At 41.5% G+C, this 17,157-nt stretch overlaps 1 protein-coding gene across 7 annotated transcripts in view; it reads left to right on the top strand.

Moving 5' to 3' along the window:
- The first annotated feature begins 1,137 nt into the window (after positions 1–1,137).
- Positions 1,138–17,157, top strand: part of SH3D19 (SH3 domain containing 19) — an 86,835-nt gene continuing 70,815 nt past the window's right edge. For 3 of the 7 annotated variants that reach the window (XM_055794623.1, XM_055794628.1, XM_055794630.1), the window contains exon 1: positions 1,140–1,743. In XM_055794623.1, coding sequence (XP_055650598.1) covers positions 1,626–1,743 — 118 coding nt within the window. In that variant the 5' untranslated portion in view covers positions 1,140–1,625. Of the gene's footprint in view, positions 1,744–17,157 lie in introns of all 7 variants that reach the window. The other 4 variants (XM_055794625.1, XM_055794627.1, XM_055794626.1 and 1 more) reach the window with 4 other exon arrangements.

The following is a 17,157-nucleotide window of genomic DNA, read 5'->3' as shown; positions in this document are numbered from 1 at the left end:
GCAGAATACAAGCAACACATGATGTTTGTTTTACACAGGAATTCTCTTTTGTCTCTCATGTATGCACATACCAGTGACTTCCCTCTGTTCTACTGTTCTTCCTCATACTTTCCACATTGGAACTTTGTGTTTTTCGTTGCAGGTGAGGCTTCATGGCTCCGCTATAGCACTATCTGTGGCTGGGGTGCTCCACTGAGAAACTGTATCCAGTTTAGATCACCTACAAGGATGCTGATCTTGCATTGAAGTTTGTGAGGTGAGGTCATTTGCAACATGAGGCTTTTGAGAACACAGACCTATAGCGGAAGGTTTGATTTCTCAGTTACATACTCAGTTTTATGCCTGGCCTTATGCCCTTTAATACTATAAAGCCTTACATCCTTCAAAATCTAACTATTATACCACTGGAACACTAAACGTTTGAGCGGAAGAAGCACCTCTGTTAAGGAACAGCGATTGTAAAGTCAAGCACTAAAACACCAAGAAATGCATAGACAATCAATCATTTGTATTCACACATTATATTGTTCAGTTTGGCAATCACATAGATTTTTTCCAACCTGCGCAATCTGCTTTATTCGGTGTACAGAGTAGACAGTGCTTAGTGAGTCAGCACTGATATTGCTCAACATTAGGATTACTCAACATTTTGTTGTACCTTCCTGGTCTAATTTGTGGTCACATACTTTATTTTTTTACTGTCCCTTATCCACCTGCTCTGAAGCTGAATTTAACTTTCTTATATTTTTTTTTTCAGTAGTGCCCAATTCAAAATCATCTGTAAAAACACTTATGACCTGGGTTTACAGTAAACATACAACATGAAGCAGCAATATGATCTCAATTTTAGATACAGGCAACCGAGGCCCTGAAAAAAAAAAAGTAATTAAAACTAAAACTACAACCGACTTCTAAGTGCCCAGCTTGAACCGCGGCCAGATTTTTCTTATCGCTTCTGTGCTGGAAGAGCGTACCTCACTGGTTTGAAGTGCTCCGTAAGATTACTACTCCTATAAGTCGTTTAAACCACCGCAGCGAGCCCCGCGCCGGGCAACGCGCCCTCCTGGCGGCGGGTGGGAGCGGGCCCCCCGCGGAGCCCCACAGTCTTCCCCGGCGCCGCCCGGGCAGGGCAGGGCGGGCCGCCCACCCCGGGCCCCATCGGCACGGCCGGCACCCCCAGCCCCCCGGGCCGCCCGCAGCGACAGCGCTTCCCGCCGCCTCACCCTCGCTGTGAGGGGAGGAAGGCCTGGGAGCCCCTCGCCCCTGTGCCCCTCAGCAGAGGCTGCTGGGGCTGGGTGCCCGCTGCGGCGGAGCGCTGCCCGGCCGCCAGGTACCTCCCCCCGCCGCCGCCGCCGCCTCCCCCGCCCCCTTTTGTGGCGGTGCCAGGCGGCCGCCGGGTTTCCTGCTGACGCCGGAGCCGCGGATGGGCAGGCAAGGCCGGCTCCCGCCTCGCCCTCGCTCTCCCCCACCGGCCGGAGCGCGGCGGCCCGCGCTGAGAGCTCGCCGGCAGGGGCGGGGGCGGAGAGGGCGCAGGTGCGGGGCAGCCCCGGGGATCACGGGGCCGGGCGGCCGCGCTGAGGGGAGGGTGCCGGCCGCGGGCGGACATGGCAGCCCCCGCTTCTTGAATGCTGTCAGCCGCCCCCCCGCCGCCGATGGCCGAAGCCTGGAGGTTGGAGGAGGACGAGGAGGAGCTGCGGGAGCTGGGCAGGAGGCACCGGAGGGTCGCCCTGAGCTCGGCGGCAGGTGAGGGGCGGGGGCGCGGCGGGCCGTGGCGTCGCTCGCTGTGGGCCGTCCCCGGCCCGGTCCCCGGCTCTGAACCGCTGTGGGGGGCCATGCGGCAGCGCAGCGCGGGCCGGCCCGGCCCGGCGGCTTCACCCCGGCTCGGCTCCGGCTCCGGGGCACCTGAGCCAGGGGCCGGTGAGAGCCACAGGCCTGCAGCCCCCGGGTGCTGTGCCCCACGGCCTCGGGGCCCGAGCCTGCCCCAGCTCCAGCTGCCCACCGGGCATCTCCGGGTGTGTAAGGTGCCGTATCAGGAACTCGGATACGGATTGTTCTTGAAAGTACCCGATGGAGGAGCGTCTGGGTGTCAAAGTTGACCGCGTGTAGCTCCTTTCATGTAGGTGTGGGAGGTAGGCCTGGGCAGGCGGGAAGGCAAGAATCCCTGTGTACGGGAAGGCATGGAGACGGGAGCTTGAGAGCAAGCAGATTGATATGTCTCTATAGAGACTTGAAGGTCACAACAAGCTTTTATTTGAAATGGTGAAATCCGGCAGATCCTGGCAGCAAGATAAAGTAGTTAATTCAGGCATCTTTGTTAACTGAGGGGCAACGTATATATCACCTTTATGTAGTCGCTGAGATGTGAATGCAGCATTTCTTTTTCTGTCAATGTAAAATCCCCTCCAGAATGAATAATTCCTTTAAGATCTGTTTCCAGAGAAAATCTCAGCCCCACTGCGTATTTAAAATTGAATTCCAAATATTCTGGTTTTTAATTTGATTATAATACAGCCTTAGTTATACAGTGACTTCTACATTTGTGTGGTTTTGCATCTGTTTGAGCAACAAGAAGTGAGTGTCCCCTCGTAGATGACGAAAACAGCGATTTGAGGAATCGCAGAGGAAAATGGCAACAGGCAGGCGCTGTGGCTTCCAGTGACCCTAGCTGTGTCACTGCACCTCTGGGCAGGTGCAGGATTAGCGAGACCCTGTTGAACCCATTGTGGCTTGGCATGTGTGCAGAGTTTTGCTTTGTTTAGAGTAGGGTGCAAGGAAAAAAAAAAAAAAGTGTTGGTTCCTGTGCGGCTTCCTCAATAGCTAAGTGTTCACACTGTGCTGGTTATGATGTCTTGGTTTTTAAAGGTATTTGTTTTGGAGATTTTTATTAGCAAAAAATGTATAATTGGTTCTACAGTTTATGTATGTATATAATCTTTGCCACCTTCTTGTGGAACAGGGCTTGTTCCTGGAGTTTGTCTTTGGCACAGTGCTACTAATCAGTAATAAAAGGCCTGTGTCCTTCTTCTTATTTTTATTATTATTATTTCATCCTGACAAATCCCCCTTTAAAATGGGCCTGGCACTGTTTACCTTAGTAGTGTAAAGTATGTGTGAATGAATAGTATTCTGCTTTACCCGTTCATCAGCTTTCCATCTGTTTGCAAGACTCCACAGTGGAAAATGGCACAAAGACTCCCAGCCGTGAAAAACACCACCCAAAGTACATGAGTTCACTCTTCCCTTACTTGACAGTTCTCTTACTCCTTTATTTACAAACCTATTGAAAGTAAGCATGGGTTTTTTTCATATAGTATGCAGTTACACTGCCAAAATAATAATGTAAAATAGGTGTTAAATAATGCTGTTGGATATTTTTGCAGGGTTTAAGAAATGTAGTTGCATCTTAGCAGACAGTTAATTTAAGCACTTCAGTCTGTTAAACTAATTGTGAATGCGAGCAACTTAAATTTCTGGTACGTTCTGCTTGTGCGTGAAAGTGCATAAGGGAAGTTGTTTACCTTTGCCCTGCATATACAAGGTGTGTATGCGAAGTGGTAGTTAGAAGCATTTGTGAACTTTCACCTTTCGACTTACTAAACACGCCAGCATATAATTAACACTGTTTTATTGGGGGACCAGAACAGAGGAGAGCATTGAATGAAGAAGTAGTGTTTTCCCTTGAAAGTAGTCACAATTATGCTATGCCGGGTATTGTAGGATGAAGCCAGCTAAACTATACTAACAGCCTGCTGCTGCTAGAGGCATCATCTCTTTTGTGGATGCGCACTTCTGCTCTCTCTGGTGTGTCAGCTCTGCTGCTTGTCCAACCTGTCGGTGAGTAAAGTTACCAAAGTCGTGGTTTGGTGGCAGCCTGGGCTCATCTAGCCGGTGGCTGCTGAGGCTTCTCTTGGAGCCATTGTGCTCACTAGAACCTGCATCAACCTGTTCTGGTGTGTTGGCAAAGCACAGAGATATTTTTCTCGTTCTTTTCAGTGGACGGGAGCCTGCTGATTCAGCTCACTGGAATGGTTTTATGCAGGTTCTGATGGGTGTTGAAGCTGGCACAAGGGAAAGAGTAGGAACATGCAGCTGGAGGGAGTTAAGAAACTGTGTCAGTCAAGAGCTAGTTTGGCTTAGATTGCTGCAAAACTGTTAGAGATCTACTCACGTAAGCTTTTCTTATTTAGTTGGTTGGGTAATTGTTTCGTTGGTTATTTTAGCTGGATTAGGTTGGGGACTTTTTTGTTTATTTAATAAGCTGAAGAGACTTGCTTAAGCAAGGCAAGCACCAGAGCTGATATTAAAGCCCAGAGTGAAAACGTGGAGACATGAGCAGATGATGGGCAGAATCATCCTTGTCCATGGAGTAGTCGTAGACAGCTCAGGTGACTTGTTTGCCTGTTTTTACCCCACCACACGTCATGACGATGGAATTTTCCCTGAATTAAGAAAGTTTTTAATTAGCATGCTCTGAAAAACCTGTGAGAAGATATTAAGCAATTTGAGACTCATCTAATGAAATTATTTTCCCTTTGATAAAACGCTGATTGTTTGATAATTTTTTTATATGCATAGGGGTTTTTAAGTGATAGGGAGAAGAACTAGGATACATTCTTTAAGAAGTGAGAAGAATATAACTAGCTGCACAGGTTCATTAAACTGAATCATCTGGTCACCTGCTGTGGGAAAGGAAGCCAGCCTTGCTGGAAATCTTTAGGGCTTTTTTTTTACTGCAATATAAATAAGTAAAATGACCTGATCGATTTCTACCCTCTTTGTTGCATGTTTTTGTCACATACATTGTTGTTCTGGGAAAAATAAACAACACTGGATTTTTACTGGCTTTTTTAGATTAAAATGTTAGTATTTTTATCTAGTTTGTTTTTAATAAAAGGGAAACAACAACAAAACCTCCAAACAAAAATCCTATTTTTCGATAGACTTCAGTCTAACTCTGGACTTTAATCTGGTGTCCTTTCCTATTTTGACTAGCTTTTTATTCTGTGACTACTGACTAAAATAAGTGTACTTGCAGGAAAGTTTATAGTGAATATAAATCTTAGTTATGAACTGAATTGATTAATTATGTGTCCTTGCTGCGGCATTAGGGCTGAGGAAGTATCTCAGTGTTCTGATGATATCTAAAGTGCACCAGAAATTTTTAACAGATTCAGTATCTGGTTTATTTCACTTTGAATTCTGGTCAGTGTTCCTTGAGAAAGAATAGCCCAGTATGGATGTGGTAGATGTTTCCTTACTTAAAAATAAAATAATATTGCCAAATATAGAAGTCAATAATGAAATCTATTTGAGTTCATAATGAAGAACTATTCTGATTTGTACTTTAATGTGTGGTTAAAAGTGCAGATGGTCAATAATACAAGGAAAGGCTTTGACTTAGTTTAATATTACTCTGTTTTACTTACCACAAATACTTGTCTGTGGTTTGTTCCCACACAGCAGCTGTAAATTTCACACACAAGTTTTGCTATGCTGAGTGAAACATCTTGGGGAGGATGGAGTTGTTTGGTTTCCCACCCCCCTGTCATTTCTGTTTCTCCATAGTATTTCAGATGTTTTCTGGAACTTCTCAACTCCAGTGGGCAATTTTCGATTATAGGTGAAATCATCTATTTTTGGTTGGTTGGTTGACTGAATGCTTTGGGTTTTTGGTTTGTGGTTTTGTTTGTTTGTTTTTTTTCCAAAACAAGATCTAGATCAGAGTTGGATCAATTTTTTACACTCCCACATCAAACTGGCACTGACTTGTTTTGGAACTTGAGAACAATGAGCTGTATCCAGTGTAACAAATTAAGGTTGAATATTTCACTGCTCAACATGCTGAGAGGTTACGGGGCTACATTTTTGTAGCGTGTCTCATGAAGTTCAGTAAAAATTTGCAGGCATCATAGACTTTTTACAGATCAATGAAGAATTTGGTACAAGAATGCTTAACAGTTGTTCCCATGTTAATGCAAAAGATGTGTTTGGCCTTAAGAAATGAAGAATAAGAAATGTCTTATTAAGAAAATAAGATGGTCTGAAATTCTTCATGAAATTCTGAAGTCTGAGAACGTAATCTGAGTGGTGATGTCCTTTAGGGTTCACTGGATCATGACATGAACATTTTGACCTTAGTATTTCCCAAGGGGGGCCAGTGACCCTGGAGCAGGAAGAAAGCATGATTAGGAAAAAAGTAGCTCTAAGAGTTGCTGTGTTCTTAAAATATTAACTAGATCTTATAAGAAGCAGAAATATCTGCATCTTTTACAGACAGAAGTCAGCATTGTTTAGCTGGAAACCTATCTGTCTGCATGCCTGTGTCCTTCAGTGCTGATCTGGAAGTTGTTCTGCTTTTCCATAGTGAGAGTAACCATTTATCATCTTATCCAGAGAAGAAAATAAAATAATAATCCAGTAGAGCAGATCAACTGTCTTGAATAAATGCACAAGGTCTATCTATGATCTGCTTGTCTGGCCATGTATACACAAGAAGCCCTTAAAAACAGGGCTGAGAGGAGAGTTGGGGGGAGTGGGTGGGAGTGGTTGTTCAGGTGTTTTTATTTAATCAGTTGGCTCACAGGCCTACAAAGTGGTAGAATTGACTGCCAGGTGGGCATCTCTTCCCTCTTTCTCCTGGGATTCAGTCTGTTTTGGGTTTGTAGTCCTGATGGCAGGTTCACGGGCTTCAGTTTTAATAATTGCTTGAGGCACCACTGCAGTAGAACATTTAAAATTCAAAAAGTGCAAATAATGTAATTGTTTTGTAATAATCTCTTAACTGCCAATATGTTGTATCATGTAAGTGTTAAAAAATTACTTGATTATGCCTCTCCCATAGCCTGCTGAAGTTACTGCACACATTCCCATTAAGTTTCATAGTCTTTGAATGTAGTTTGCTTGAGGTAAGTACAAGATACTAACTAAAATGTTTGTAGAAGCTAAATAATGTAGCCTATACGCAGAAATTCACCAACATATCTTGAAATTAAATTGTACTGTCAGTGGCAAGAAAAAAACACCTGCTTGTAGTTACTTGGCCAAGAGTGTAGACTGAACAGCAAAGAATGTTGTGTCTTCTGAAGAAACAACTCTTCTAAAAATAAAGGCTGCTCCAAGGAAAGCAACTGACTAACTTCTAATAGTCAACAGGGTGATTCCCTAGCCGAGGAAACTGTAGAAGGACACATTATTATTATTATTATTATTATTATTATTATTATTGAAATGGACCTTCTTCATTTAGGTTATAGCCAAAGCCAGGCATAAAAATGTATCATTACATAAGGAATGGTGTGTTTGTACCAGAGAATAATCTATTGAGTTATGATTGCCAGAAGACCATGTTGTTAACTGTGTTGCAAGCAATCATTTTCTGTCAAGGTAACAAATGATAAATCAAGGCTGTTGCATAAAAAATGGGGATAGTCAGCAAAGGGCAGATTGAGTCATAACCTCATTGCAAGAAGCTTTTACCATAGTGGTTGTTGTTTGCAGATGGGAAAAAAATTAATGTTTGTAAATAAATTTGTGAATGTTTACTTTTGACAGTATAGCCTTCATTTAAAATCTGGAAGCAACAGAGAAGTGGTGTTGACACACTCTCTATTAAAAGTTGATGTAATTCTGCGTGTTTTGTTTCAATCAGTATCTCATACAATACATGCAGTATGAAATGAAATTTTATTTGATAGCACTTAATGGCATTTGACATAAATGTCTTCTGTTGATGCTTATTATCTATAGTGCCTTACATTGAGCATAGTTTAGTTTCTTTGCTTTGATGATTTTGTATTCGTGGCCATGGAAGTGTTGGCTGGAAGGGAGTTCTGCGGTCACCTAGTGCAGCCTTCTGCTTGAAGCAGGACTGTTGCCAAGGCTAGATCCATCTAGCCAAGGCTTTGTCTGGCTGTGTCTTGAAAAGCCTTGGAAAACAGAGGGATTTACAGCCTCTGTGGGTAACTTGCTCCAATGCTGCACTACCTCCTAGTGAAAGAATTTTTCCTCACATTCAACCTGAACCTCCCAAGCCACAGTTGTGATCATTGCCCCTTGTGATATCATCCACTAACACAAGCAAGACTTTGCGTTTGGGATCTTTGTTGCTACCCCTCAAGTAGCTGCGTGCTGTTGTTACATAGCTCCTTTGTCTCCTCTGGCGAATTAATGAAGTCCAGCCCCTTCAACCTTCTTGTTGCACAGTCCTGCCTTGCTTATTCAGGTTCTCAAACCATACAAAAATGGGGTGGAAGCACTGGCTTCATTGCTGGCCAAGAGTTTTTTACTTTTCTCTTGAAAAACAGCATGCACCGAAGTTACTGGAACATTCCAACAGCACACTTGGGAAGACAATATATCATCTGTTCATCCGTGGTTTGTGCTTGGCAAGCAAGCATCCTTGCCTTCAGTGAAGGACAAAAATAAGTTTTGCAGGAAAGCACAGATTTAGTGGTTGACGTTGTATGAATTTTGAAAGACACAGGATTGTATGGGTATCGATATTTTTTAATTCACCATCTGATACGGTGCTGTGCTACACGAACTGCTTCAGGTGGTGTTGTAAATTAGCAGAGATTTGCATGGATTGCATGTGTTATCCTAAAAACATCAATTTGACATTCTGCCTTGAGAATTTAGGAGCTTCTTACAGGATTTAATGGAATTCTAAATAAGGTGCTTCAAAGATGAGTTTAATTGGTTTATGAAGTCTCACATATATTACAAAACAAATCTATACCTGCTTTCTATGGCTGTATGTACCTGTATTTGGGTCCAGCTTGAAGGGCTGGATGAAAGCAGGGCTGAAAATGTTCATGCCATAGTAGAAGCTGAATAGAACAGATCTTGCTGTTATATTTTTTCCCCTACTGCTTTTTTTCCCCCCCTAAGCTTTTTAAGAGGTCGTTGTATTTATTTGGTGTGTGAGTCAACAACTCAGTCAGCTTGTTCAGGCCTTTGGAGAAAATGCAGTTGGGTCAGAACGTGCAGAAGATTTCAGATGATTGACGTTGGCACTTCTATAATGAATAGGGTGTACTGCCCCAGCCTTTCAGAGCTCTGATAGCCCCAGTGTGCAAACTGAAAAAAACCCATTGAACAAGAATTTTATAGGAACGTCACAGTGGATCACACAAAAGGTTCTTTATCTCAGGTAATCTGTTTCTGACAATTGCCTACAAACTTCTTCAGGAAAGTATGCAAGGAACACCTCCTAGGACTCAAGCTTTATTTGCAAGAGATTCCTTCCCCTCTGCAGTCAATGTGTTAGCAACGTCTTGAGGCTGTATATGAAAGGCCCTGCTAAATCATTGCCAGTGTATTTATCTTTCACAAATTAATCCTTCTTTGAATCCACTTACACTTTGATTTTCAGATCTTATGTAGTAGTAAGGAAGACAATTATTCATTATATAAAATCAATTTGCTACCTTTTACATTCTGGTTAGTATTTTTACTGCGTATTCACTAGTTCTTGAATAGTGATGATAAATCTCTTACTGTTTTGCTTTTTTAATATGTTTTTGGGCATGGTGATTTACACCTAGGTAAGTTTTCAAGCGTTGTGAAATGTGGAAATGCTGCAAAGGGGTGTCTGATCCATTCTCTGTATAGACAGAATACTGTCTGCATAAAAGAAGCCTTTTGATTTTTTTCTTCAGCTATAACATTTTGCTTCTATTTATAAGATATAAGCTAAAATTGATACCAGTTTTTTTCTTAAGGTGATAAATTTGTATTCATCGTGCACTCTGTCTTGCATTAAAACCTAAGTGCTCAGTATCACAGATCTGCCCATGAAAATTGATTCAGGTTGTGTTCATCTGTGCTAAATCATTTACAAGAATTTTTGAGTGTACAGTGTACTGTGATGTTGTTCATTATTAAAATACTGTTGGCTTATACTGTTGGAGTGGTGGCACATAAACACCTGGAAACAAGCTTAGCATTTTGAGAACTTTCTCATAATAAATTGCTCCATCAATGTGCTGTATTCATTTTATAACTGTCTGGACTGTAAATCTAGGGTTGCAGAAACGAAGAGAAATGTGGGACTTGGGACTGAAGTCAAAGTTTTGGAAAAAATATCTCTCCTTCTACCTAGTACTTCGAAAACGGCATTGTCAAGTGCCACGGTTTATCTGATGGCAAATGCTGTAAGCTTTGTCATTTGTCATAAGCTTCTCAGCCTTTGCAAGTATATCTGATGAAACACCCAGTGGTCTCCAGACAGGAATGATGAAGTTCACCTAAGAATGGAGTTCCTGAGGGTGGGACACCAGCCCTAGTCTACCATGCCTGTTGTTTAAGCAGGTCAAGACAGTGCTTGGAAGAGTGTCGCTACCAGTGTGGGACAGGTATCACTGAATGATGAGATGGGATAATGCTGCAGAGATGGGATAATGCTGCAGACCTCATGTATCCAGCGCTTATGGGTATAACTTCATAATGAAAAAATCTGTTTTTCTGTACTGGTGTGCAAAGCTTCCTGTAGATCACCAGTATCATCTCTGGGAAATGCGTGGTAGCTGCTGCCGTGACATTAGCACGCTACGTTTCTCTAATTGCTGTCCACTAGCTTGATGTTGGCGGATGCATTATCAAGAACTGTGCAATCAAGGTGTGTTGTTATGGAATTTTACTGTTGGCATCATAGCAACAGAGGCTGGATGCCTGACAGGATCTGTAGGCCTTTTTGATGTGTGCATTCGAGTGGTAAGAGGAGAGGTCTGGGAGTACATGAGAGGAGAGATGTTTCTCCAAGGTACATATGATTACTGGTCAGGATGGCTTCAAGGACCAAAGGGCACACGTATGCAGATTTACATGCACATGTTACACCAGTAGTGAAGGAGTCTGAGGTACCTTAAAGGGGATTTGGTAGGCGTTGGAGTAGATGTGGGTAAACTCACTTCATACCTCAGTAAAATGTCTTCAGAATGGCAGTGACTCACATCTTAAAAAAATGAATTTTTGATGCTGATCTCTGTTATCAAATAATATGCATTAAACCAGACACATTTCAAGAACAGGCAGGTGCTGGGCTTCCTGTTCTGTGGCATGCTAGCTTAGAGTTGTACAACTTTTAAACATGTACTCAAAGGTAATGGATCAGGGTTAACTCAGGTTGCAACAATTTATTGACATAAACCAACATTATTAAACAAATAAATTTTTTACACCTTTAAATTAATCCCTTCTGTAATGTTTCTAGATCTTGTAATCTTTGTTTTGCAATAGAGTGCAAGAGACCTTTTTTGGAATAATCCATTTAGTGGTACTTAAAAATCCAATACATGTGAGAAGCAACTGTTACTCCCCACACACACACACCTGAATTTTTTATTTCTGTGTGAATGTTGGGCCAAATTACTGATATCACCAAAGGAAAATTGTTAAGAGGCTAGTTTCAAATGAATGTACTTCTATAGAAAATTGGTAATTGCAACAAAGTTTATCTGAGGTTTAAGAATGTTGTCCTGTTACGTGACTTTATGTGAACTGGGTAAACAACTTGGGGATTCTTTCATCATAAAGTGACAAGGGACCACAAAATATTCCAAGAACAAGCTTTTGAGTATTTCAGTAGTGTCTTTAGATAAATATTATTTATTTGCCTGGTACATTTCTTCTGTTTTTAGAGGGGTTATTCTTGTATGGTTGAGTATGTTACAGTCTTTTATTTTGAGTAGTAATTTTTGTGTCATTTCATCGTCCCTAGTCTCCAGATTCCTCCCAAAGTGCAGACCTGTGCACTCACTTGCACTCACCATAATATCTTAATTCCTAAATTGGAAGCAGTGTCATCTCTATTGCAGTCAGTGGTTTCACAAGATGAAATAATCAAGGAAGGTTTTTCTTGTTTGTTTTAAAGCTGAATTAGTTTCCTATGATACAGGAGTGGGAGTATCTTCTTCTGAATTGCTCTTCAGCACTTTAGTGTGAACCCAGGTCTCACCCACATTAAATAATACTTAACTTCCAAGTGCACAATGCGTAAGATTACACTGGAGATATTTGTTGTGGAGGTTTGCCATCTCAACAATAAAAAACATACTGTTTTGAATAAACAAATTCAGAAAACTTCTAATTGTCCAATGGGAGAGGATGGTTGGGTTGGCAGGGAGGGTGGGAAGGGTGAAATTTGTGAAGTGTTTTAAATCAAAAAATTAATATTCTTACTATATAGCATAGTAGATGGCGATTCCATCTTTTGAAAATAAAAAAAGTAGGGTGTGATTTCTTGAAAAATTCAAATTATTATCTGAGATGTATACAACAAAGGCTGTTTCTACAACACATGGTTTTGTACTGTGTAGGTCAAAGTAAGTTGCTTAAGTGGTGGAAGTGATATTCCCTGAAGTCATAGCCTCAAATTATCCTGCCTGTGGCCAGGAACGCACAAGTTCAGGAAACTGTTGTTCAACAGAAAAAAATCCAAAACAAACAAGCCAAATGTCCCTGTAGAAAACAAAGAAAACTGTTCTTTTTATTTTTAGAAATCCTTTTATCATGATCATTTTTGCCACCCAAGAGCAATATTTCTCTGTGCATATCTTGGGTCTCTAGGCATGGAGTATGTCCCTAATTAGCGTGGTAAGGGGCGTGTTGTGACAGGTAATTACACCTCTGCCAGCATGTTCAAAGCTGTTTTTTTGGTGCTGGATGTGCTGGTTCACAAGCAGGGAAAGCCCCTGAGGAGAAAAATAATCGAATATGTATGTTCTTGCATATCGTGTATGAATATGGTGTAAAGATGATCTGTTAATGCAGTGTAAGAACCGCCAGTTTATTCACACATGGCTAACTATTGCGTTTATTGTGTGTTGTGTATCAGCACCCTATGGCAGGCAGTCATACCATAAGACTGAGCTCTCTTCAGTTGAGGAATATGCAGAGCCTCTACAGGCATGCTGAATCTCTGATTTGGGAAGAAAAAGATCTTGAAAGATAATTTCCTTTTACCGGCAATCAACAAGTTGAGTTAATTGGTATTTTCCTCATGAAAGTATAAAAAAAAAATTAGTAGAAGGACTCATCCTGAGTAGTTCCCGCTGTGATTCTGGTGGTGTGTGGATACCTACGTCTGCTTGTACCTGAAGTACATGGTCTTAAGAATTACATTGCACTGATCAGCTGGGATGTCTCATATGAAGTTGTGGGGATTTGTACTTTCGGGAGTTGCTAATTTCTTGAAAAAAGAGCTTTAGAAAAACCTGTATCCTAAATGTCCTTCTTACACAAGTGTGTTAGAAGGTACAAGTGCGGCAGCATATGCACATGCGGTGTATATTTGATTGCTTATATACTTTGTCTATCATTCATGGTCTGAGAAGAGAACTAGTTCCTGAGGCTGGGTTTGGTCTGGGTTCTTGAAACATGGAGTTTTTTGAGAAGCGATGAGCGCTTATACAGTCTGTTTCCTTTACTCTCATTTCTGCATCAGCCTCGCTGGCACGTCTGTTCACATTGATGCACGTACACTTTTGCTGTTGCAATGTAGGAATGCTCCAATGCACAGGAGCAAGAACGAGGGTGTGGAAGTTCAGAGTCACAAAAATTAAATCAGCAGCAAATGTAGCACTGGCAAATGTGGCCTCTGTTGTCCAGTAAATCCTTTTTTCGTTTACAGATTGAACAAGTGCACAAAAGGCTTCAAAAGTGACTATAGTTTATTGTTTATCTCTTTAGCAAGTTAAAGAATATGGTCTTTGGATAATTACAAGCTTTATGGTTGTCAGTAGGTTTCAATGTTAAATAATCACAGAAGTTCAATGCATTTTTAGGTATGTGTTGGGATCTTCCTTTTACCACCACCACCACCCTGCAATATATCAGTCATGCTTAAGAGCAGGGGAAAAAAGCATTACTCCCAAGTATAATAAGCTGCAGGAATGCTGTGTGCTTACAAGGCTCGGTTACTGTTTAGTATTAAAACTGACAAGGCTGTTGTCATTTCATTTGGAGAGGTTATAATGTATGTTCTTTCCCCGCAATGTACTGTGCTGGAATTAAGCAACATACTGTAGAATTTCAAGCAAATATAAAAACTTTGCTTTTGTAATTACAGACTTCAAGCGTGTCTGGTTTTGTGGCCTTCTGGAGTAAAGGGAAAACTATACGTAAACTAAATGAAAAAAGTTTCTTTCAGGCCTCTTACTAATCTCTCCTTGAGCCTTCTGCCTTTTGAACAACTCCCTCTCTGCTGTTACAATACTAAAATACATAAATAAATGTTCAGTTTTACCGATTTTGTTGTATACCAGTTCCTAATGAAATTGAGTGAAATTTATAGTGGATTCTATATAGTGGAATTAATTTGTATTGTTCTGACTCCTTACTTGAGAGAAGTGCTGAAAAGAAGGAAGAGTCCCTGTGAAGCCACAGCGTGCCTTAACAGAATGGAGGACAAAAAGATTGCAATATCGATGGCAGTTACTGTTTATCTCTGTGCAAATAAAGCAACCAGCATTGAAAATCCTGCACAAATGCAGACCTTTTCCCAGAAAATGTGCAGTTTAGTTTGAGTGAGGGCCCGATGTACATTGGCAATTTGAAATGGAAATTTGGGGCTCTTGTCTAATGTGGCTGGCTAATGGGGACTGTTGCACCATTTAGGTGTGATCAGCTGGGTAATAGTTAAGATACATGTTACTAACATAATGCTCGGAGCCATCGCATTTCTACATGGTGCCTTTTGTAAAGCTGCTGCATCAGTCTTGGCATCTAGGTTTATTAAGGACTGGGTGCTTAGGAAAGTATTAATGCATTCGGATTAGGGCAAGTTGTATAGCCTCTTTCACCAATTGCCTATTCTGAGAATATGACCTCTCCGTATATTTTGTGTTTTGGTGTTGTCAGCACTGCTTAAGAGCCCACTGTTCCCGTTGCTTGGTTTATCTAGAGGTTTGCCATTGTTACAGAAGTATTGTTATAAGCATCTCGGGCTACTTTTCATTAAGCAACCACTGCTGTGCTATCAGGGGCCGAAGACAAGAGAGATGGAGACAGCTGGTTGCTCTAACTACATCTTCCCCAGGAGTGTTGCGATGTCCTGCTCCCTCTGGTGGCTGCTCAATTCAAGACCCATAATTAAGATGAAAAATACAGTATTGCCGAGAAACGGGAATGGTATGTGCCCACTTTTACTCCCTTTACTCAATTCAGCCTTGAAAAGAGATCAAGCTGTGGGATGGGATTAAGAGTTGGAAGTTACCTACTTCAGGAGATAATTGAATTGGGATTTCCCTAGTAGCTTTGCAGGTTTGAAGCGGCAGAATGGGTGTTAACTTTCCATTCATTTTTTTTCAACAGCACTTCATGTTTATACTTAAATTTTTTTCTAGTGAGCGAACACTTTTCGGTTGAAGTTACTCTTAGCAACAAGATACTTTGAAGAAGCTTGCAAAATAAACAGAGAAAAACAATGGCTCTGTTTGGTGTGAGTTGCCTTTTTCCTTTTCTTTGTCTTTCTGAGACAAGAGTGGATGCCTTAAAAGCCGTTGTTTTCTGCTTTGGTGGTCTTTTTGGCAAAAAAAAAATTAAGCTATTCTGAGTTTGTGGAGTTAAGTGAAATAATGTTGAGCCAGTTATTTTTCTCCTGATGATTACGTTTATGTTTTCCTTGAGAAGAAAAATTGTTCGGCCATGTTAAAGGCAATCAAAAAAGATAATTTTCCCATGCTTGGAGGGCAAGAGAATCACCAGTTAAAGCAACCTGACCCTTTCTAAAAGCAACTGAAACACAGCATTTCTGTCTGCCTTCTATCTTTGAATGCTGCAAAAAGGCATGTTGTGTCCATGCTATTGATGAAATATACGCAGCACGATTTTGTAAATAAACACTAGATTTGCCAGGCAGTTGTAGTATGAATAGCAGACCTTTATGTCCTGATGTTTTCCTTGACTCTTCCGCAGTGCTTAAAACTTGGCACTAGTCTTCCCAACCTCAACCAGGAGGCTCTGAAGATTTCCACCTCATCTGCTCCACCTGCCAGCTCCTTGATTCCTTGTTCTTTACGCTGCTGCTGAACAAAGATGATATTTCTCCCGCACTGGGTGTATTTGTATAAGGGCAGCAAAGGTTTTGTGAGGAGTGGATACTAGTGAAGAAAATCTTTTAAAGTATGGGCTGCAGGAGGTTGGAGGATGATCAGTTCTTACGGACTGTGAGACTGCAAGTATCTGGCTGTGCATATTGTGGATTGGAGGACAGGCAGAAAGAACTTTCTTCTGCTGGCAGAAAACCCACCCATGTGGTGTGTCTCTGTGCTATCTGAACTAGCTGGCAAAATCTGCTATAGTAAAATTAGAATGATGAGAGCACCACACAACCTCTGGGGTAGTTGTCGGTAAATCGAGAACAGGTCTGCTGTGCTAGCACAATGCCTGAACTACACACTGTTCTCTGTCAGGTTAGGGAGATGATGCTGATTTTCAAGAACAGTTCATTAACCAAAATAAACTTAGAATCAAACAATCCAGTTCTGTAGCTTATGAGTACTAGCTGCTTAGGAGTTCCTAGCCTTTTTGACTACAGCTATATACACGGTATTATTTTAGCAACACAAGGATAGAGAGACCAGTACTGCTGTCTCATCCCTGGAAGCTTATGTCTGGAGGGTAGTGCTGGTCACTGGAAATTAAGTTTTTTCCTGTAAATTTCCCATGCCAGAATGCGGACTGCCCTGTTTGTTCATCGTGCGTGTTAGTCCAGCAAACATTCAGTGATTGCTTTAATCTGACATGTAGTTTTGGCTTCCAGACTTTAGAACTGAAGGATACAGAGTATTGTGCTAGAAATACCCTGTCTTGTCTTGTCCTGTGCTGTTTTATAGCAATTTATGTCTTTGATATAGAGGAAAATCTGTAGTGCAGGTTTTGATTTTCAGATCTTTGCATCTGTACAGTCTTCTTGCTTATTTCTGTTAGAAAAGTTTACAAAGCAGTCTCTCGGTTGTTGCGGTAAAATGTATAGAGTAAAAGCTGTGGGTACGCACTTTTGTGACCCAACTTTTGCAAGCCAAGGATTTGCCTGCAGAATGCAGGAATGGGATCTGCAGGTGTGTGTGTGTAAATGTAGTGTGTGTGTATATAAAAAACCAACCAAACAAAATGGCCTGTTTCTTCTGGGCTTTCATATTCTAGAGGTGTGTGATA

This window comes from Falco peregrinus, chromosome 2 (assembly GCF_023634155.1).
Source record: "Falco peregrinus isolate bFalPer1 chromosome 2, bFalPer1.pri, whole genome shotgun sequence".
In the NCBI taxonomy this organism is placed as follows: Eukaryota; Metazoa; Chordata; class Aves; order Falconiformes; family Falconidae; genus Falco; species Falco peregrinus.
This window is presented reverse-complemented; position numbering and strand designations above follow the sequence as displayed.